The sequence below is a fragment of the Portunus trituberculatus genome, chromosome 39 (assembly GCF_017591435.1).
Source record: "Portunus trituberculatus isolate SZX2019 chromosome 39, ASM1759143v1, whole genome shotgun sequence".
In the NCBI taxonomy this organism is placed as follows: domain Eukaryota; kingdom Metazoa; phylum Arthropoda; class Malacostraca; order Decapoda; family Portunidae; genus Portunus; species Portunus trituberculatus.
Genome location: NC_059293.1, coordinates 3,351,664 through 3,375,000, shown reverse-complemented (window position 1 = coordinate 3,375,000; position 23,337 = coordinate 3,351,664). Strand labels below are relative to the sequence as shown.

The following is a 23,337-nucleotide window of genomic DNA, read 5'->3' as shown; positions in this document are numbered from 1 at the left end:
CACACCGCGTAGTGTAGTGGTTTGCAAGCTCGGCTCACGCCCGAGAGGGTCCGGGTTCGAATCCCAGAAAGCGGCGAGGCAAATGGGCAAGCTTCTTTAATGTGTGGTCCCTGTTCACCTAGCAGTAAATAGGTACGGGATGTAACTCGAGGGGTTGTGGCCTCGCTTTCCCGGTGTGTGGAGTGTGTTGTGGTCTCAGGCCTACCCGAAGATCGGTCTATGAGCTCTGAGCTCGCTCCGTAATGGAAAAGGCTGGTTGGGTGACAAGCAGACGACCAAGGAGATGAATTACACACACACACACACACACACACACACACACACACACACACACACACGCTTAGTGTAGTTGTTAGCACAATCGAGAGGACCGGGTTCGAGTCCCGGGAAGCGGCGAGGCAAATGGGCAAGCCTCTTAATGTGTGGCCCCTGTTCACCTAGCAGTAAATAGGTACGGGATGTAACTCGAGGGGCTGTGCCCTCGCTTTCCCGGTGTGTGGAGTGTGTTGATGTGGTCTCAGTCTTACACGAAGATCGGTCTATGAGCTCTGAGCTCGCTCCGTAATGGGGAAGACTGGCTGGGTGACCAGCAGACAACCGAGGTGAATTACACACACATGCACACACACACACACACACACACACACACACACACACACACACACACACACACACACACAGGCATATTCACAATTGTTGGTGTGAGTAGCGCCATGAATTCTCTTGGGGAGCGAATATGAGTGAGGCTGCATGAGAGCAAAGTTTTCGGTGAAGTGGTAAAACACAAAAGGTGAGAGGTGCTGAAAAAATTGAAAAGAAAAATAAAGTTGACAAAACTCACCTTTTTCTTCAATACTGACGTGAATATTTCTTGTTTCCTCCTCTTCAATTTGTTCGTTCCAGTATTTTTTATCTTTTTTAATGCGCTTTGTGTTGTCACTTTTGTAGTTTACGTGTTATATATTTACTTTGTTTTTCAAGGTTTATAGCAGTTTGTCTTGTTTGTTTGTTTTGTTTTTCAGTGTCGTTGTCAAGATGTACAGCTTACTTATGTTACATGTACCGCTGCGTGGTTTGTGTATTTGTTGCTCCACTTGTTCTAGATGCGATACATTAACAGAGCAGAGATGACAGGCGAGCTTCAGGACTCATGCACCACAGAGGGTCTGACACGTGTACGTCAGCTGGCATCTTACAAACTTTATGCGTGTGTGTTAAAAGTTGTGATTGCTTCACGTATTCCTGGTGCAACACACACACAGACAGACACTCCGCGGAATCCACGACGCACTCATTTCTCAGTGTCGAGTTAAAGCACCGTGATTTATAATGAGTAACGAAATTTTACGAGCTTTTCTCTCTCAAGTTGCAGCTACACTCGGATATTGCAGTCAGGTATTGCTCTTGTCAATTTACCTTAGCACGCGGCGACTAACTTTTGTAACATTACTCATTACTTTGATTAACTGGACACGCGGTCACTAACTTCCATCTCTACCTGTCAACGAGTCTGCCGCAGGGCTGCTACGGAGACTGACTAGTGTGTCAGTGTGCCGACCAACCTGCGCGCTGCTCCCCGCTTACTTGACCCTGCTTGTTGCCGCGACGTGGGACAACCCAACACTGAACCACGCCACCATGCTCTCTCTCTCTCTCTCTCTCTCTCTCTCTCTCTCTCTCTGTACCGTCGCGAGTTGGGCTCCGCGTTAGTCTCTGATCGACAGACCGTTATAGAAAAGGAAAATATGAAATTGGTGTCACTTTTCCAGGTGTTATGTTGTTGTTGTTGTTATTATTGATGTTTATTTGTAAGCTTTAGAGATTTTTTTTTAATGTACGAATTACTAGTGCATTGTTTTTTCTTTACTGTTCTCTCTCTCTCTCTCTGGTATGATGTTTCAAGTGGAGTCCTTTCGAAGGTTTACGCGGAAGTGAGTATTTCTAAATGTGAACAGAATGATGTTAGTATCGGTGGCAATTAATACAGTATCGCTCAGCAGCCCTCTAGAATGCTGACCGGACATCCAGAGGCGCAGCACTTCATCCGTCATCTCCTCTACTCTGTCTTCAGCCTCTGTTATATAATTGTATAGTGCACTCCAAGAGGTGAATAATTTCTACCTACCAGAAACTAATCCAGGCGACAAGGATGGGATATGGTTATACATAGTTCCAGTACAACAATATTACGTCCTTCACAGGTACGTAGGCGTGCTGAGCTGTGTTGGACATAACAGACACACCACTTTCTTACACAGCATATCGTGCTACACTTTACCGCTGTTTTCACACTAAATGTTCCGTGCTTCCTCCTCCCGCAACCTGCCGCATCCTTTTTACATAAGAGGCTATCAGGCCTACACGTGGCAATCTCTGTATGAGCAAAGCTACTTGTTTCCATTTTCATCCCCATCCATAGATTTATCTAATCTTTTAAAGCTCCCTAATGACTCAGCACTAACTGGTAAACGTTTCATGGAACACCTTGTCTGTGTCTGTATGTTCTCTGCTTGTGACTTGAATTCTTTCCAGAGGGAGCTCTCAAGAAGCTTCTCTTCAGTGTTGATATTGTGTTTTTGCTATGCTCTTTTCGGAAAGACCTGCACCTCAGTGTGCATTTTGTCTCCCACCTTCTTGGTCCTTAACCAGAACCCATTCCTCTAACAAAAAAAAATTAAATTATAAGAAAAATTGCTATGTATAAGGAGACCCTGATTATGCTAACTAGATACACTACACGTGTGAGTGCATTACAAGCCGTGCCCACTTTTTTTTTTTTAGTCTTTTTTTTTATCTTACATAGCTTTTGCTTCTTCCCTTGTCAACACTTCACATTACACAATCCCTTGGCAACTAACTACACCTACACCCTCAACACAACCTTCCATATAACATCCCCTCTTTTTCAGTGACACTCATTTCTCCCTCTCTCTCACATCAAACATCCTCAGTTTGTCCTTATGAATTTAGATAAACTAAAAATTTCACATTGCTCCAGTTCAGTGTTTAATGCAATCCCAGTGTTCCGTGAAGGCATTTCAAGGGTTCAAGGGTAAAAATTTATACAAGTGTGACAAACCTTGCTTTAATTTATTTAGATGTGAACAGGAATGGATAAGATGAAATATGAAAGGAATTATATAATTTGCATACAAGAGAGAGAGAGAGAGAGAGAGAGAGATTTTACCTTCATTTGTAGTGGAGGCTTTTATCAATATTTGGTGATGGGGGTTCCACTGAATACCAGGAAGTGCAAAAGGGTTCCATAAGTTTTAAAAGTTTGAGAACCACTTGCTCGGGTCAAATTAGCTATGGTCTGAGTCACCACCAATTTCTCTCTCTCTCTCTCTCTCTCTCTCTCTCTCTCTCTCTCTCTCTCTAAATGAGTGATTGTGTGGGAAATGAAAACACAAGAGGTTCATATTCTCACTTTATCTTTCTACCTCAATATTTTGATCAAACACTGTCTATAAACTCACAGAGACACCTGTACATATTTACACTTCTGCTAAATTATCAATAGAATCATTAAAACACCCTTGGAAACCCCACTAACTTGAAATGCAGCCTGATAAATATAGCAGATGAGATGTCAAATAATTTCAAAACAGAATCCCATTCCTTTGAAAGAGGAAGCAGTGAAAATAAGGCAAAGACACACACACACACACACACACACACACACACACACACACACACACACACACACACACACACACACACACACACACACACACACACACACACACACACACACACACACACACACACACACACACACACACACACACACACACACACACACACACAAATTTTGGCCTCAGTACTCAGAACAACATTCTGATCTGATAAACAAACAAAGTCAACTCTTCATTCAGAACACAGATGCATCACACCTCCTTCATTTCCTGCTGGGGCCGCCCAGATCACCGAGTTGATTGTACAGGCCTCGTAGCTCCAGGTCTGGGATGTACCGGATCTGAAAGTATGATAATGCCTTTATTTCACCCCATTCTACACGCACACACACACAACTACTACTACTGCAAAACCAGTGAAACAAAAAAGGTATTTGTTTTAGTTGAGACATTCAAAACACACACACATCTACTACTACTGCAAAAAACAGGGAAACTTATACAATATATTTAATCTAGTTGAGCCATTTCATACACAGATGAACACTGACTTCAAAAACAACTGTCTAGAAAAACTATATTTCTTCACTGCTTTCTTTGGTCTTTTCTGTAAAATTTTTCAGTGTGTTTGGGGAAGCAGGGAGTTTTTATCAAGTCTGGTCACTTTCCAATATTTCAAGTCACTGAGTCCTGTGAATTCAATCTCTATAAATGAAATGGAAATTAATACACTGTGTTAATTCTTTGCTGTATACTGAGTAGTCCCTAAAGACTACAAATGCAGGACATGACGGAGAGATGGTACTGTTTTCTTCTTTCGTTCCCGAAATACTGTGCAGCATAAAAGCATCACTTCTTTGGCCAGCTGCTTAGTAGAGATGTACTGATGTAGTAGTAGTGATAGTGTCGGCCCATTTAAGGAGTATAGGTATCAGTATCAGCTGATTTTATGCCGATGTTATGATACTTAATAAAGGAATTTATTACATCTAGTGTCTCACTCTGCAAGGTATTCTCTTGAGCACAATTTTAATGCTTTATAGGGATAAAAATAAATTCATGAGGATACTAAATTACCTAGTATAATACAGCGTACTGAGTCCTTGATACGTAACAATAAAATACATTCTTTGCTACTGAGTCAATACTGCTACCGTACATGAACAAGACAGGTTGGTAATGGACTCGAGGCCCTGCTACAGCCCTCAGAGACAGCATACAGACTCACTTCTGCCTGCTGCTTTTTGTACATGCTATTTTTATCATGATTATCTAGTTATCTATAGGGTTTTAATTCTTCTGATAGGTAGACTACACACAACAAATCTGAATATAAGACTGCAGTATATTCGTATTAATTCAGGTAAACACTCATTTATTCAAATAGAGTAGCAGATGTTTCTTCTCATCTTCTGCTCTGCCATCTTCAACCCATGATATTGTAAAAAATATTTCAAATGATTCAGATGCTAGACCAGGGGTTCCCAACTGGTGGGTCACGATCCCCTAGCGTGGTCACGAACCCTTGGCAGGGGGATCGCGTAGCCTCACCAGAAGTAGTAAGGGATAATATTAATTTCATCTCATCAATTACATTTTTTTTGTTTTGGTGCAAAAGAAAATGTGTGCTGCATTACTTCACTATCATTAGGTGCCAAAATGGGAACCACTGTGCTAGACTAACAAAATCATTGCCTACTGACTCACAGGCTTAATGTTTGGGAACATGAGGCTATATGAAAAAAAACATTTATGTTTATTATTTCGATTTAAGGTCAAACGTAACAGTGCAGATACAGTTAAGGCAAAATATTACAGTAACTGAAAGTAAATAATATATTCAATATATGTACTACATACTACTGAATAGCAAATATTTTCATTAAAATAAGGAAGATATTCTCTCTCTCTCTCTCTCTCTCTCTCTCTCTCTCTCTCTCTCTCTCTCTCTCTCTCTCTCTCTCTCTATATATATATATATATATATATATATATATATATATATATATATATATATATATATATATATATATATATATATATATATATATATAACAAGAATGAAAATTTTCACACACACACACACACACACACACACACACACACACACACACACACACACACACACACACACACACACACACACACATTGAATGTCAGAGCAAAGGAGGCAATCCTTGGACACAGCTGTCTTCAAAATGGTGGGAGTAACTGCCTATCTGAATAACCAATGGTGAACTAACACAAGAAAGACAAAGAGATAAGGACATTATTGTTGAAAAATAACGTCAATCTTAAAAAAAAAATCTACATACAACTACGGGGAACAACCTTGTAGACTGATTTCCAGTGCACTGTTATCAGTCAGTATCAGTAATAATATCAGTATCAGTAGTAGTATTAGTATCGGTATCAGTATCGGTCAAAATTCTGGTATCGGTACATCTCTACTGTTTAGTCTCAGTCAAAAGTCAAGTACAGCACCACAATGCACTTCCTTCCAGTGTTTAGAGCTCTTATTCAGTTGTGACTCCTCTGATCTACTGAGAATCCAACAATAGTCAGGTGTTGTAAGAACTTGAGATTGAGAGAAAACAATTAATGCAATATGAAGTACAGGTAACTCTTGATTTATGCGATAGATGTGTTTCAAGAGGCATCGTGTATATCAAAATTCGCTTAAAACAAACGTGTAATTCTCATAAGAAACAACAGGTAATAGGGGGGATGCGGGATATGGTCCAAAAAAATTTGACTCCGTGGCACTGAGTGATAGTGAATTACTAATGAAATACCACTGAGTGATAGTGAATTATTAATGAAATACCGTGGTAATTAGTAATTCACTATCACTCAGTGCCACGGAGTCGAGGTTATTCTCATGGCATGAACGTATATGAATACTAAGAAATGATATCCATTATAGCAGGCAATAGAGGAGTGGAAACACAGATATCATGGTGAAAGCAACACACAAGCTACAAGGGTCACAAAAAGAAGAAGAAGCAGCTGAGTCGCCATGAGTCTCTGCCTCATCTGTGGATGATCTCATCTCTGCTTTATTTTTTTATATCCCATGTAAGATTTCACATTATGCATTACAAAACAATCCTTTCTTGCCTTTCTTGGGGGCAAGGTTTGTAAAAAGCTAACAGAAATGTTGTTTTGTGAACATAAATGCATATATAAGACAGTAACACCACCTCGAGAGGTGGTGTTCCCAGCAACCTGAGAGCAACCTCATAGTAACCTCATTACTGTCCCTCCAAGTGTTCATGGATGCCATTTCGCAGCAGGAGGTTGCTCTGACGTTGTTAAAGTTTCTTGGATCCAGCTCCTGGCAGCACTTTTAGGCGGGCTACCAACCTCCACCCGCCAACAGCAACAAATCTTTGTGGATGCAATTTTGCGAAGGTTGGTATGTGAGCAGGAGGTTGCTAAGGAAGTTGTCTGTACCAACATAGACAACAACTTGCATCTTGGATCCGGCCCCGGAGCTCCCACCTATCGGCCAGCTGCGGAACTCTGGCACGCAGTTTGAAATTGCCTCTGGCGCTCAGTTTGAAAATACGGTCGGGCCAAATAACGTAAAAGCAAACCGTTCACGCAAATTAAATTAATTATAATATTTTTTCGGTCGCGTTATAACAAATGCGCGTAAATCAAACACGCGTAAATAGAGTTACCTGTACTACAACAGGTTACTTGTAACCAAGGCCTGGATCCAGAAACACATTGCCACAGAGATAATTAGCCAGGTTCTGAAGAATGTTTCTCCTGTTTATGATGCAGAAATCCCATTAATCTGTCACTAGAGCCATCAAGATACTCTTAAAAACCTCCATCACTTCAACTACTGTAGAGCCTTTTGACAGTAGTGGAGGTGCAGTGCAAAGGTGTTTCAGAATGTGGTCCCAAGACAGCAAGAGGACACCCTACCTCAGTGTACTCAGGCTGGTGTTCATGTACGTTGAGTTCAACACCTTGAGGCAGCCCAGCCTGCACCACCTCCAGGAACACAGGAGCCATTATAGAGGGGAGGTCTGCCATCTGTTAAAACACATCACTCGTAAGGCACTGGGATATGTGTACTGTTGTTACTGGGGCATGATATAAACCAATTCCAATCCCTTACAGCAAGTGATCCAACACACACACACACACACACACACACACACACACACACACACACACACACACACACACACACACACACACACAACAATTAGGTAAATACAATTAGAAAAGGATATAATTGATAAATGTAAAGACCATATTGATAAATTTTTCAGAGAGACGTATAATTTGCTAAGGAATATTGAAATAGCATTTCACTACATGGACAAAGAAATGATGAAGAAACTGATTAGTACTATAATAAGACCCAGATTGGAATATGCAGGAATAGTGTGGACCCCTCACAAAAAGAAACACATAAGGAAGCTGGAGAGACTACAAAAAATGGCTACAAGAATGGTCCCAGAACTTGAAAGGATGACATATGAGGAGAGACTAAAGGCTAGGGATCTTCCAACATTGAAGCAGAGAAGGGAGAGAGGGGATCTCATACAAGTTTATAAATTGATCAACGAAGGACCAAGTAGACAATGAGTATCTGATCCTGAGAGAAGAATATGCCAGTCGAAGTACAAGATCACATAGTAAGAAGCTGAGGAAGGGAAGATATGTAAGAGATATTAAAAAGTATAGTTTCCCGCAAAGATGTGTTGAGACGTGGAACAGTTTGAATGAAGAAGTAGTGTCTGCAACGAGTGTGCATAGTTTTAAAGTAAGATTGGATAAGTGTAGATATGGAGACGGGACCACACGAGCATAAAGCCCAGGCCCTGTAAAACTACAACTAGGTAAATACAACTAGGTAAATACACACACACATATTGCTATGGAAAAATAAAAACAGGTAGTTTACAGGGAAAAGTACTGGACTGGATAACAGATTTCTTAAAAGACAGAGAAATCAGACCAATGATAAAAGGTGAAGAAACAAAATTATGTAGAGTTATAAGTGGAGTTCCATAAGGAACAGTCCTGGGTCCAGTAATGTTCATAGTGCATATCATTGATATGGTAGATGAGGTGGACAGTTATATAATCTTATTTGTAGATGATGCAAAGTTACTGAAACAAGTGGAAAATAACATGGATTGTGAAATGCTTCAGAAAGACTTGTATAAGATACATGAGTGGAGCAAGAAATGGGAAATGGAATTTAATGTAAAAAAGAGCAAAGTGATGGAACTAAGGAAAAGTAAAAGAAGACAGACAAAATCTTGCACTATGGGAGGAGTAGAAATTCAGAAAAGAAAAGAAGAAAAGACTTGGGTATTACAATAAATGACAATTTATCACTGGAATAACATGTAAACAATATAGTTGGGGAAACATGAGTTACTAAGGAAAGTGAAATGGGCATTTATTTATATAGATGAAGAGATGATGAAAAAACTAATAAAACACATGATTCAATCTAAACTAGAATATTGCACTTATATGGCCAATTGTCACATAATAGAAAAGATATAAGGAAGATAGAAAGGATTCAAAGAGCTGCAACCAAACTGGTTCCAAGTTTGAGAGACCTAACTTATGAGGACAGATTAAAAAGGTTAAAACTTTCAACATTGCAACAAAGGAGAGAAAGAGGAAACCTAATTGCTATATACAGGGCATGGGAGGGGATGGACGAAGAAGAGTTATCGGTGTGGGACTCAAGAAATACAAGGGGACATGGCATGAAATTGAAAAAGACTGCGTGTAGAAGAGACATTAAGAAATATAGCTTTCCAAACAGAAGCTTAGAAATCTGGAACAATTTGGATGAAACAGTGGTTCAAGTTCACACATACACACACACACACACACACACACACACACACACACACACACACACCTGTATATTCCGCTCATAGATCTGCAGGTAGTAATCAGCCTCCACTTTGTTGGTGTTTGGTTTGAAGGTCTGGATGTGTTGCTTCTCACAAGGCGTGGCCCATCTGCACACCATCCAAAGAGTCACACACTGATTAACATTGGTGCAACATTTCTGCCTCTGTGTGTAGTGACATACAGTTAGTACTTCTTTATGGACAGTAAGATGCACCAGCCAAGGAGTGTCACACACTTATCAACATTAGTGCACCGCTTTTCCTTAGTGTGTAGTGACATACAATTAGTAAATCTTCTTTCTGAGTAGTAAGATATAACATCTTCTTTATGAGAAATGAAAATAAAAAATTCTTCCTTTGCAAAAAGTCGAGACAATAACACATTCAAAATTAACGTGCATTTACATTGTCTATGAGGATGAAGAGAATCAATGAGTGGCAGAGTTACCAAGTGTACATGTTCTGGGCTGGCAATATGACAGCAGCAGAGACAGTGAGGCAGAGTACAGTGGTGACAGAATGAGGTACTATTGGTGTTGTAAAGGCCAAACAGTGAGATGCACTGACCCGTCCTCCACATCAATGCCCATGTTGAGAGCCGTGCTGTGGATCCACTTGCCGTAGTGCTCCAGGACAGTGAAGTCGTAGCCTTTGATCTGGACGTTAACCAGAGGGTAGTCCGGCACCTCAGGTCCTCCCGCCTGTTCAGGGGATGCACACGTCTCACTGACTGAAAGGCTGACTGGTCTGTATGTCTACACTTACCAACACAGAAGTTTATTTTTCCATTTCATTTCATCGTGTTTGTTGTTTATCTGTTCCCACTCCATGAAGGCACAGCAGGGCCTACACCTCTTGTCTTCATCATCAATGTGCTGAATTATTAATCATGTGTAGAATCACATATGCTTCAATTACAATTAAGTTCTCAAAGTCAAAACAAGGCAAGAATAATGACATCTTCAGTTTTGTGTCACAGTTTTGTCATGTTTACAGTTTGTGGTGGATGGGGCGGAGTGCTGGTGTGGTGTCTGACATGGTACATTTGGGTTACAAGTGAAGCAGCAATCACAAAACAAGAAGTTCATACACATGGACTTTTAATGTTATAATGTTACTGTAAAAAATCTACTCTATGGGGTCATTCCATCATGAGGAACGTTACATTTGGAGACAACTTACTGAACTACTCTGAATTATATTACTAAAAGTGTGCAAGATATATGAATGGCTATTGCATGCTATGTTACCAGTACTTCAGTCTATCTCATGCCACAGTCAGTTTATTTATTTGTTTTGATTTAGATTTTATAAATATTTTCAAAAGTTATGTGAGGAACATTACTGCAATGCTACCTCCTCTCCAACTTTGCCTTCATAATTTCATAATCTGTGATTTAACTGGATCAATGAAGGAATGCTTCATATCAGTAACTGATGAATATATAATCTACACTATTACAAGAGATTCTGTTGAGACAGAGGTATGAAGCTGAACCAGATGAATAATAATTATTTCACAGTGTCCCTTTCTCACTTTAACACACTAATCACCACTCAGAAGGTGTCCAGTTTGGTCTTAATACAGCAAATATCTGTGACACTGCCAATGGTGCTTTCCGAACCCTCACCTACAAGTGAATATTATTTTCTAGACATGAGGGGAGCTGATGTCTTATCATCCTAACATGCTCCAGAAAGTCACCAATGTATACACAGTCATATGTGAAAATTTCATGCCAATCAAATGAATACAAACATCAAGACAAGGAGTCTACTGGTGTCAAAGTTGAACCAGCTCCCAAACCAATACCAGGCAGCTATGTACTGGTTCAGTATACAACTAAAAAGAGTTAGAAGACATTTAAACATTATGTTGCAGTCACTGAGTCAGTGTCAGAAGAGGGAATTTTTAATGTTTACTTTTTGTTTCAATAAAAGTCACACAAACAACATGTCTCACTTTTCCAGTAATGTGTATGATGGTTACATTTTCATTCATAGCACAATAATCATTAGGAATAACCAAATCTTAAGGCTGTAGTAATGAGGCTTATAATGACAGTTAGGTGATGTTGTATAGTTGTGATGATGAAGGTGGTGAAAAAAAACAGTGATTGAATACACCATAGCAGTCTTATGATAGACACTGAGGGTGGAAGAGAGCCTGGCTGTGTGAGGCAAGGGGGATGGGAGGGAAGATAAGAGGTGTGATGGGGGGAGAGAGTTCAAAGTAGCATCTGTCATTCACAGCTGATTGCTGTTTGTTTCTTCTCATCTTTAGCTTCATCTATTCTTCTTGAAGTTTCTGATTCTAATTCTAGCCAATTTATGCCTTTGAGGATATTATTTCTGAAAATTAGAGAGCTGAGTGGCGAACATTCCCTCTTGATGTCTATGGAAGTACGTATGGCGAGACCAGTGTTGCTAGGTCAAGCTGCCAACTTTACCCTAAATTCACCCTTAACACTACCCTCTTTGCTTTAATAGCCAATCAGATTACACTCTGGAAAGGAAAGAAACTAACTATGTAGCATACTAAGCAACAACAGTGAATGCTGACTCACTGAGGTTGCGTGAGAAACGTTATCGCATGATTCGGTAACATTTCTCACTGTATGCATGTAGTGTCTGTGACAATGCCTGTGACCTAGTCCAATCTCTTACAAGATATTTTAGGGTGTCATTAGTAAGATATGGCAAAGTCTATTAATAATGTAATGTTTGATTATTTTCCTCCAATGGATAAGTTATGTATGGAAAAAATGGCAAAAAAAACATCACACACCCGAAGTACCTTCACTTCAAAACCATGCCACACTCAGACTATGTAGTTTAATGTAAACAAAAAAGCTACAACTGAAGTAAGAAATAGTTGTAATTTTCATATAACCAAGGACAGTTTTCCAAACACATGCTTGTTTAGTTAAAACAGTGATGTGTAAATCACAAAATTCAGTACGAGTTAATATTACATTATTACATTATTAAATGCCACACTCTTAATAGACCGTTTTTACACAAATTATGTTCATATTCATAAAATCAAGAGTCAAGCTTCAATTTGGTATATAATACATATATATTTGATGATTTCTGAAAATCACTCTAAAGGTTGATTTTTTCATAGAATGACCCTATGTACATTTTTGCATGTGTAGCATTTTAAAAGTGCAGAAATACTGGAACTTTCTTTTCCACAAATGTTTCCTATGTAAATGTACTGGGATATCTCAACTATGAATATTAAACAAGACTAACTCATTTGAACAAGGAAAATACTCAAATTTCATCACAGTTTCACACACTGGCAGAACAGTTACATAGAGAGAATTTCATCACATTTCCACACACCGGAAGAACAATTATGTCTCACAAGCTGAAGGATCATGCACACGAGCCACACTCACATCTAGATATGGAGGCTCCTCCTTGTAGTGAAGCCTCTGACACGTGGAGGAGAGGGAGCGCCTGGCCAGTTGGCTGCACCTCGCCACACCCATCATTACCTGAAACACCATTAGTCCTCTCACTGCAAGCTTTTGTGCTCAATATTATTACAGAAAGTCCCTGCACTTGGCAAATTAATTAGTTTGGCAAACTAGCGCCAAATGCGAATTTCGCCATGCATGAGTTCTTTATACCATATAAATTGTCTAAAAAATGCCTCAATCAGTCTTTGGTCATTGCCAAAGTCCCTCTTTTGACCCCTAAAGTAACATCTTCCAAGCTGAAATAAAATCTTTTGCCTTCACATATTAGAACACATGTACAAAATAGATCAATAAACAATAAATAAAGTTAATAAGAAATTATATAAAGGCTGTAACTTCCGTTTTTCCACCTGTTTTCCTTCACCCACTTTCATCCTTGCCGCCACCACCATTGTCTGACATCACTGGGGAGCTGCGTGGTTCACTGTGTGGCTGCCAGGGGACCACCAAGTTTCAATTCAAATCACCAAGCGTGCACTCGGTGGTCCGTGGCCACCCTACTGCCAAAAGTGAATTTCGCCAAGCTGAGATTTGCCAAGGTGGGAGGCTTACTGTACTATTACTCTCTTCAACCTCCTAGACTCAATAAACACTCAAGTCTAAGGCAAGATGAATGCAGGTCTCACTCTCTTTTCTGTTGACAAGTGCAAAACTCAACACAAAATTTATACTATGAAAGAAAACCAATACAAAACTAAACTAACTAGCTGAAAGAGGTTTTGGAACTAGATTGTTGGAGGCACATAATAATTACATACAAGAAAATAAATAACAAATGAAAGGTTGTATTATGGTGACCTGGAGCAAGCTATAATTCAGTACAGCAACTCCCATCCTGTGGCTTCATCCTTTACACAGATTCCTTAACCCTTCCTCTATGAGCGACAACACAGTGTCATCAATAAAAAAAAGTCAACACTGTGGGCAATGCACATTATGTGTCACCAAATTAAAATATTCATTGAACATTCCCAATGCTTTACCAAGTGCTCAAATTTTGACAGAGTCATCCCTGACGGCTGCCCATGTTTTGTGTAAGTGCATGCCCTCAGGCATGCCTTGCCTCATGACATATCACTCCTGCCTCTTATGCAGGTGGTGGGCATAGAAAAGGCTTGGCTAAGACACGTTTGGGCTGATAGCGCAAAATTTTACATATATAACAGGTACTTAAACTCATTTTTCTTTGGTTTTGGACCACAAGGATTCCATTTCCACAATAAAAACAATTAGGTCAAACCCAGCCACAGTGGTGGTACATGTGATTAAAAATGAGGTTGCAAGGGATGTGTTAACATTTAAAGCAAACACTGAATCCATTGCAATATTATAGTGAGATTAGTGAAGCAGGAGAGAGTGAAAGTCCATGGCTGGCACTTCAGCAGCAGTAGGTAATGAAGGAGTACCCACAATAACCCATGTCCTTTGCCTTCAGTCTTCACTCCCTCAGCCTTTTCACAAACACACACTCAGTGGTTGGTTAATAACAGATGCAGCACAATGCAAACTGGGACTAACAAAATTCAGAGACAAAAAGGAAAGATCAAGATAACAATTAACATAGACTAAGCCAAACAGCTTTTTCTGGCATAGAGCTCAGCGGTGACAGCCGTAGCGGTAGTTGTGTATTGAATATCAGTAGTAACAGGTTACTTTATTGATTTTTTAGGGGCTTATTTGTGTAATGAAGGTGTTTGTGATTGCTAACTTGAGTCAGTACAGTTCACTCATAACTACAGCATGGTCACCCACCACACTCACTCTTGCTTCTACCCAGGAAACCATCCTCACTTAGTTCATTTCATCAAAAAGTCTACTTGCTCATTACACACACTAGCATATAAAATATTGACTAATATAAGAATGACATTTCAATTCATTGACAAAGATATGATGAAAAAAATTATCACAAGCATGATACATACTAAGCTGGAATATGCAGCAGTGGTGTTATCACCAAGCTCTAAAAAGATATAAGAAGATTAGAACAGATTTAGAAGATTGCTACAAATATGGTGCTAATGGACCTAACATGAAGAAAGGCTGAAGGAAATGGGACTGCCAACCTTACAAGATAGAAGAGAACAAGAAGACCAAATAACAATGTATAAAATAGTCAATGGCATTGAAAAGATAGACAAGGAAGACCTGGTTCTGGTGACAGAAGAAGCTGGAAGGACAAGAGGACATGTAAAGATCAGGATGAGGCAATGTGTGAAGGATATTGGAAAATACAGTTTCCACATAGAATGGTGGAAAAGTGAAATGCATTGAGTGATGAAGTTGTTACAGTACATAATGTGCAGAACTTCAAAGAAAAATTGGATAAATGGAGACATGGAGACAGGACACTATGAGCCCCGCTCAAACCCTGTACAATACAAATAGGTAAATATACAAACACACACACACACACGGAGTTTCAAGTAACTGTGGAGGAGATCAAGAATATGATGGGGAGTTTAGAAGTGAGAAAAGCTGTGGGACCTGATGGGGTATCAGGATGGATTTTAAGAGAATGCAGGGAGCAACTGGCAGAAAAAGTTTGTGAAGTAATTGATGCCTCATTAAGGGAAGGTGTAGTGCCCCAAGACTGGAAAAGAGCTAACATTGTCCCAATCTATAAATCAGATAACAAGAGAGACCCATTGAACTATAGACCAGTGTCACTTACAAGTGTGGTAGCTAAGATGTGTGAGAGGGTGGTGAAGAATAGATGGACAGATTATGTTGGAGCAAATTACATACCATATGAGTGTCAGTTTGGTTTAATGAAATTGACTGGTCATGCACGTATACCAGGAATGTTACTATGCAATGATAGATGTAATACAGGAAAGAGATTTATGGATTGATGGAATAACTCTGCTGTGAAAAAGGCCTTTGATGCCATACCACAGAAACTGATCTGGAAACTTTAAATAATAGGACAGTGCATGGCAGTCCTAAAATGTTTTACAAATTCATAAATGGAAAACTAAATAAAAGGGAGGCAATAGAAAAAGTAAAAGATGGGGAAGAAGTATATGGGGATGCTAGAGATATAGCTGAAATATTGAACGACAACTTTTGCAGTGTTTACAAAGGAGGAGCATTTTACAGGATGAAGGCCTACAGAAATAAAGCAAATGCAGGACATCATGGTTACTAAAGAAGATATAAGGAAAATTATAAGTAACTTGGATATTAATAAATCAATGGGGCCTGATGGCATATCTGGGAGGTTGCTGAAAGAATGTAAGGATCAATTGTTGAACCCCATATTTGATATTGTGGAAACCTCCATATGAACAGGAATAGTTCGAAAGAGTGGAAAAGAGCTGACATTGTGCCTATATATAAGAATGGAAGTAGAATGGAACCGTTAAATTACAGACCAGTATCGTTGACTAGTATATTGTGCAAGGTATGTGAAGAAGTAATTAAAGCAAAGTGGAGTGAGTATCTAGAAAGTGAAAACATTCTGAGTGAAAGGCAGTTTGGTTTCAGAAAAGGAAGATCGTGCGTATCCAATTTATTATGTTTTTTGACATACTACAACATAGAGAGGGATGGGTGGATGCTATCTACCTGGACTTGAGAAAGGCCTTTGATAAAGTACCACACAATAGACTGATGTGGAAACTAAAGAAGATTGGAGGAGTAAGTGATAAACTAGCAAAATGGATGGAAAATTACTTAGTGGGAAGAGAAATGCGAACAGTGGTGAAAGGAAAGAAGTCCGAGTGGAAAAAGGTAACCAGTGGAGTTCCACAAGGGTCAGTGCTTGGTCCCATCATGTTTTTGATTTATGTTAATGATATGCCAGTAGGAATTGACAGTTACATGAATATGTTTGCGGACAATACTAAAATTATGAGGAGAGTAAAGAATGTGGAAGATTGTAACAAGTTATAGGAAGATCTTGATAAAATATATGAGTGGCAGATAGAATTTAATATAAACAAGAGCCATGTTATGAAAATGGGAAGAAGTAGATACAGACCAAACAGGGATTACAGGCTGGGTGATGAGAAAATTGAAGAGATCAATGAGGAGAAAGACCTAGGAGTAACCATGCAAAACACTTTGTCACCGGAGAAACACATTAACAATATATTTTTGAAAACATATAACATGCTTCAAAAAATTGGTCTTGCATTCCACTACCTAGATGAAGGAATGATGAAGAAGAAACTATGCACTTTAATAAGACCCCAGTTAGAATATGCAGCTTGCTTCTGGTCACCGCATGTGAAGAAAAATGTGAAGAAGGTGGAAAGGGTACAGAGGCTGGCAACAAGGATGGTACCAGGACTCAGGGAGTTAGACTATGAGGAAAGGCTGAGGGAACTGGGGATGACCACATTAGAAGAGAGAAGAACAAGGGGAGACATGATAACTATGTATAAATTGGTGAACAAGATTGACATATTGGACAGAGAGTTGATAAAGGTAATCATCTCCGAGGACATGGAAAAAAACTAATAAAAGACATCTGTCTAAATGACGTGAGAAAGTACAGTTTCCTGCATCGTAGTATTGGTAAGTGGAATAAACTGAGCAGTGGTCGTTGACGCAGTGTGTGTCGATCAGATGAAAGAGAGATATGACAGGAGTGGCCAAGGAGGCAGGACAGAGAGCTTAGCTCGGGCCCTGTAATACACAAATAGGTAAATACACTTACACACACACACACAGCCCTCACACACAAATTCACCATCTCAAGGTTACTAACAACAGACAGTGGTATGACAAGATTAAGTCTTTATGTGGTTTACAAAAACAAGCCTCTACTCTTCCCTGCGTTTCACACCTTTCACCTGACAACGCGGCCAAAGAGATTAACGGTCACTTCGCTGCGATCTGTCAGACACTCCCTCCCCTTCACTCTACTACTCTCCCAGCCTACCTCCCTGCCTCCTCCCCTCCACCCCCTGTCCAGGAGGTTGATGTTTACAGGAAGCTTCTTAAATTTAAACTAAAGAGATCCACCACTCCCACTGACCTCCCCATCAAAATTTACAGAGAATTTGCCCCAGAACTTGCCACACCCCTTTGCTCTATCATCAACGCCTCCCTTTCTCAACATTCCTGCCCCGATGACTGGAAGACATCTTACGTCACCCCCCTCCCCAAAATTTCTAATCCACAGTCACTGAATGATCTAAGACCAGTCGCCATCATCCCTATAAACAGCCTTATCTGTGAAGATTTTGTGTTCGACTGGGCCTATAACAAAATTTGTAACTCTATTGACACACAACAATTTGGTAATATTAAATCCACCTCCACATCTCACTACCTTGTCAGCTTCCTGGACAAACGCAACACTTCTCTAGCTATTGCTTTTGTGGACTTCAGAAAGGCCTTTGATCTTGTTGATCACACTGTTGTGATAAATAAAGCCATCACTCTGGATCTCTCTCCCTACCTGATAGCGTGGCTGTCCGACTTCCTCATGGGAAGGCGTCAGGCCGTTCATTATCAGGGCTCTGTCTCCTCTTTCCAACAGCTCACATGCGGGGTCCCTCAGGGGACCAAGATGGGTCCACTGTGCTTTCTCATCCTCATCAACGATGCTCTCGTTCACACCCCCCACCGCTGGAAGTATGTGGACGACTGCACCGTGGGCGTACCCGTCAACAACACCAACCCAGACTTCTCAGCACTTCAGTCCACTCTAACCAACTACAGACGTGGACAGAGGACAACAAATGACCATCAACCACACCAAGACCGTGGTGATGCACATCTGTACCTCCACAGCAGCAGTCCCCCTCCCAGCTATCTGTGGGCCCTCACTCCTCCAGGTGGTCTGCAGCACCAAGCTTCTAGGTGTCTTGGTGGATGATCAATTATCATGGAAGCAGCATGTTTCCAACATCATCAGGTCAGCCTCATACAAAATCTATTTACTGCGCCGACTCAGGTCCCTGGGAGCACCGGCAGTTGAGCTGAGAGGAGTGTACCTCACCTTTATACTCCCTAAGCTCATGTACGCTGCCCCAGCGTGGTCCTCCTCCCTGAACCTCACACAACGACAACAGCTGGAGAGGGTTCAGAGGAGGGCGTTCAGGGTCATCCTTGGGCCTGCCTACAGGTCCTACGAGGACGCCCTGACCTGCCTGAGTCTGCCGAGGCTGGCCACAAGACATCAGGAAGCCTTGGAAAAATTTTGGGAAGGACTGCTGCATCATCCACATCTCTGCCACCTGCTATCCCCCGACGTGCCTCCCCCTGCTTGCGCCACCCGACACTAGAATCGCGTGGCGCCCTTAAGAGCACCGCGCACTGATCGGTACCGACTTAGCGCGGTGCCCACTATTGTGCGAGCCTTAAATAAATAAGTAAATTAATAAGTGAATTCTAGGTTAAGTTAGGCCCATAGTTAGGTTAAGCATTTCAGTTCATTGTTTTTAATGTCCCCCCCACCCCTGTACATTTTCAGTGTAATTTTACATTGCCAAATTAATAAACCGTATATTATTATTATTATTATTACACACACACACACACACACACACACACACACACACACACACACACACACACACACTAAGCATTATGAGATTCAAAATAGGAGTAACACAGCAATACACACCCTGGACAAGGAAGCCATGATGTCTGCCAGGCACTGTCTTCACCCGAGCAACCTCTCCACGCTGCCGTCACCTGTAAATAATGACCTTACAAAATCCCCTACAGCTTCTCTCCCTGAACTGCATTAGTCACCATAAAAAGATGGAGTATTGATTGATTGATACATTTATTGTTGAATTAATAAATAATTACAACAAAGGAGGAGGATGGGCCTTGCCACCCACCCCTGGGCAAAGACTTAAGGTTAAAGTATCACAAAATAACTCTGGACAGTATACACAACAAGAATACAAGTATTTCAATAAATAAATACACATATTGCACACCTTATTGCCTAAGACATCCTACAGTCTGGGAGCAAACTGAGGATATTCCCTGAGTATATCCCTGAGGGTGGCAGAGTCTAGGAGATGGTCAATGAGGCTGTACAAGTCATGCTGACCTTGTGGCCTAAATTTAGCAATGAGAGGACATTCCATGATATAGTGACGCAGAGTGTGTCCCCTTGGTGCAGCACACAGCACACACCAGGAGAAGCACTGACTTCCCAAAAGTATTTGTAGCCTAATCTGAGCCTCATTGCCACCCTGTCATGTGATGCAGTGTGTCTCCCGTAGGTGTAAGCACAGCTCTGGGAGACACGTGCATAGTGAAGACTAGTGCTACTGCCCCTATGGCAACAAAGCTCCAACTGATCACTAATGCTACTTTGTACAAAGTCCTTAATGCTACTCTTAACATAACCCAGAGTGTACTCAGTGCCAGGGTCCACTGTGTCATCTTGTAGGGCACACTGAGCAAGGTGGTCTGCTTTTTCATTTAGCGGGATACCCACATGAGAGGGTATCCAGATGAAATGGACCGTGGCACCAGCACCTTCTAGGGCGTGGATGAGATCAAGACACTTATTAACTAGATCACAGTCCATGGGGAGGTGGATTGAAGGGCGTACAATGCAGCCTGACTGTCAATAAAGAAATATACATTCTTATGGAGAGGCGCCACAATGTGGAGCGCCTCCAGTACAGCATACAGTTCTGCTCTAGTGGAAGACATGGGTGCAGGGAGCCGCCTGGAAACCTCAGTGTCAGTGTAGAGACTGGCAGAGATGTAGTCACGGATGAACAGCCCACATCCAGACCTGCTGCCATTGACTGACCCATCACAATAAACATGAATAGCCTGAACGTGTGGGTACTTGGACAATTTAGTCATGAACATGTCTTGCAGCACATGAGGGAGCCAGTCCCTCTTGGGCTGATGCAGTGAGTGAATATCAACACTGACACGGTGAGGGTTCCAGGCGGGTTGCAGCGGTGACATAACAACGTTAATACAAGCCTCGGCTACACCTACACTTGTCAGTACTCCCAAGATCTTCCTGAGGTATGGTGTTGTAGGAGTGCGAGGATCATGATACAGGGGGTCAGTGATCCCTTTAGAGAGTCAGAGCCCGTGCATAGCATCCGACTAATTGTGCGACAAGTCATTTCCTGTACCCTACACATAATACTCGGCAGGTGCAGTTCAGCTCTGAGGACTTCAATCCGTGCAGTCCTGGGGCATCCCAAGATTATCCGCATGGCTTCATTCTGTACAAGCTCCAGGGACGGAGTTGGGTGGCACTAAACTGTATTAAAACAGGGCAGCATAATCAATAAGGGACTATATGACAGATATATAGAACATTCTTAGGACTGGAATGCCCGCCCCCAGGCCCCTGTTGGCTAGCAGCCGAAGTGGTGCTAGCCGTGGCAGACAGAGGTCTCGAACATAGTGGACGGCTTGAAGAGACTTCCTAAAGCTCATCTGAACACCCAGGTACTTGTGTATATGAACTCTAGGGATGGGAATGTTATTTACAGTGGGCAGCCGAGAGACCTTCCCTTTAGCTTGAAATTTTGTTTTACATTCATTAATCACTAGTCCCATTTGGACACACAACACTGCCAGTTGTGACAAAGCAACCTGGAGAATCCTGGGTGTGGGGCATTGGAGGAGTATGTCATCAGCATAGATGAGGACCTGGGTGCCCTGCGGAAAGGAACAGCATGCAATTTTGTCCATTAAAACATTGAAAAGCATTGGACTAAGGACTCCACCCTGTGGTGTTCCAAGCTCAAAAACTTCCTCAGAGGAGACTGCACCTTGAAACCAAACCTGTGCTGTTCTATTGTACAAATAGTCCCTGATCCATCCTAATAATCTACCTTTGACACCTTTGAGAATGAGTTCCTCCATAATAACATCTTTGTTGGCCCTGTCAAAGGCACCCTTGAGATCAACGAAAGCTCTGCAGGTAGCATCCTTATTTATAAGACACTCAACAAAACAATGACTTGTAGAGTGACCTTTTAGGAAGCCATGTACATTGCCAGAGAGTACATGGCCCACCTTGTATATAAGTCTGTTCAATATTACCCGTTCCATCATCTTACACAGACAGCTGGTGAGAGAAATAGGGCGAAAGGTGCCATCACCTTTGGGTATTGGGATGACGATGGCTGTTTTCCAAGAGCTGGGAAGCTTGCCTGCAGTGAAAGACATGTTAAATAAATCCAAGATAGGGTTGTCTACCTTTACCTCCAGGAGAGCATTGAGGATATCATAGGTGATGCCATCCTTGCCAGGAGCTGTTGACTTGCCCAACTTGACTGCCGAGAGGAGTTCGTCATGTGTGATAGGCACACAGGTGTCGTCCAGCAGAGGAACACTGTGGCAAAGCAACTCCATCCTTCGTGGTCTTTGCTGATCAAGCGCCTCCTGGTGTTCCACAGGAAGGCCAGAGAAGGATGAGGCTTCCTTCCACTGCAAGACGAGTTCTCGTGCCCTGCCTGCAGGATCAGGGTCACACACCTGCCGTCTGGACTTGCCCCGGACGCTGTTGACATGGTGCCACACCTCCCGGAGGGACCGGGTCCTGCGCACCTTGTCCAGGAAGGAGACCCAGTACTTCTTCCTTTCCTGCTGCCGCAGATCCGTGAGGTGTCGAGCCACGGTAACCATGGCATCCCGTGACTCTGTGTCTGCTGGGTTGAGCTGCCAACGTCTCTGGTAGGCAGCGAGCGTCTGTTGGCAGTTCAGAATGACAGGGTCGGTAGCGTAAGTCCAGCGGCGTGGAGCATGGGCCCTTGCTGGAACCCTTGGAGTCGCGATGAATCCCTCGATGGTGTGCAGGAGTCCGTCGTACAGTGCCTCTGCATCAGCAAAGGAGCCCTTCACGGCAGCGTACCACGCCACCACATGGACGACGAGGTCCGTCATCCTGGATGGTGGCACCGTCAAGCGCTTCCTGGGCACTGCCGGGCGGACTGCACCGGGAGGGTCGTCTCCAGGGCGAAGTGGTCGCTCAGCAATGACCTGACAAGATAAGTTTGGGCAGTATATGTCGGCATATTGATGAGGGCTACATAATCAAGTCTGCCTCCTTGAACATGTGTGGGTGTGTGGTCCCCAGTAAGTACAGCTGTATCTGTGGTGTCAAGGAAAGCCTTCCAGCGCACACCATTGGCATTGGTGGTGAGGTGGCTTCCTAATTCCTTATGCCTGGCATTAAGGTCACCCATGATAACACTTTGCTCTTCAAGAACATATTCAGGAAAATTTGCAATATTTAAGGCACCAGCATGAATGTACATGTTTACAAAGTAAATAATTTCACCCACAGTGTGCAAGCAAACAGTAATAAATTCAATACCCTCAGTGACCCCATTTCCA

General features: G+C 41.8%; 2 protein-coding genes across 2 annotated transcripts in view; both read right to left on the bottom strand.

Annotated features, from left to right (window-relative positions):
• Positions 1-1,648, bottom strand: part of LOC123515618 (trissin receptor-like) — a 318,318-nt gene extending 316,670 nt beyond the window's left edge. The window contains exon 1 of the mRNA XM_045274406.1: positions 842-1,648. The gene's annotated coding sequence lies outside the window, so the exon portion shown is untranslated. The remainder of the gene's footprint in view (positions 1-841) is intronic.
• Positions 1,649-3,417: 1,769 nt separating this feature from the next.
• On the bottom strand, positions 3,418-19,699 carry LOC123515591 (39S ribosomal protein L48, mitochondrial-like). The gene is made up of 6 exons (XM_045274357.1): positions 19,622-19,699; positions 12,955-13,053; positions 10,112-10,245; positions 9,550-9,652; positions 7,578-7,688; positions 3,418-3,979 (listed from the first exon to the last, which is right to left on the bottom strand). Exons 1-6 carry the CDS (start codon positions 19,637-19,639, stop codon positions 3,902-3,904), a joined length of 543 nt encoding a protein of 180 aa, XP_045130292.1. The 5' UTR covers positions 19,640-19,699; the 3' UTR covers positions 3,418-3,901.
• Between the last annotated feature and the right edge of the window lie 3,638 nt (positions 19,700-23,337).

Coding starts and splice junctions, on each gene's coding strand:
- LOC123515591 (XM_045274357.1), bottom strand. Junction 7,689..9,549: donor TCTATGAGCGGAATATACAG/GTGTGTGTGTGT, acceptor GTGTTTTAACAG/ATGGCAGACCTCCCCTCTAT. Junction 3,980..7,577: donor ACCAGCCTGAGTACACTGAG/GTAGGGTGTCCT, acceptor TCATACTTTCAG/ATCCGGTACATCCCAGACCT.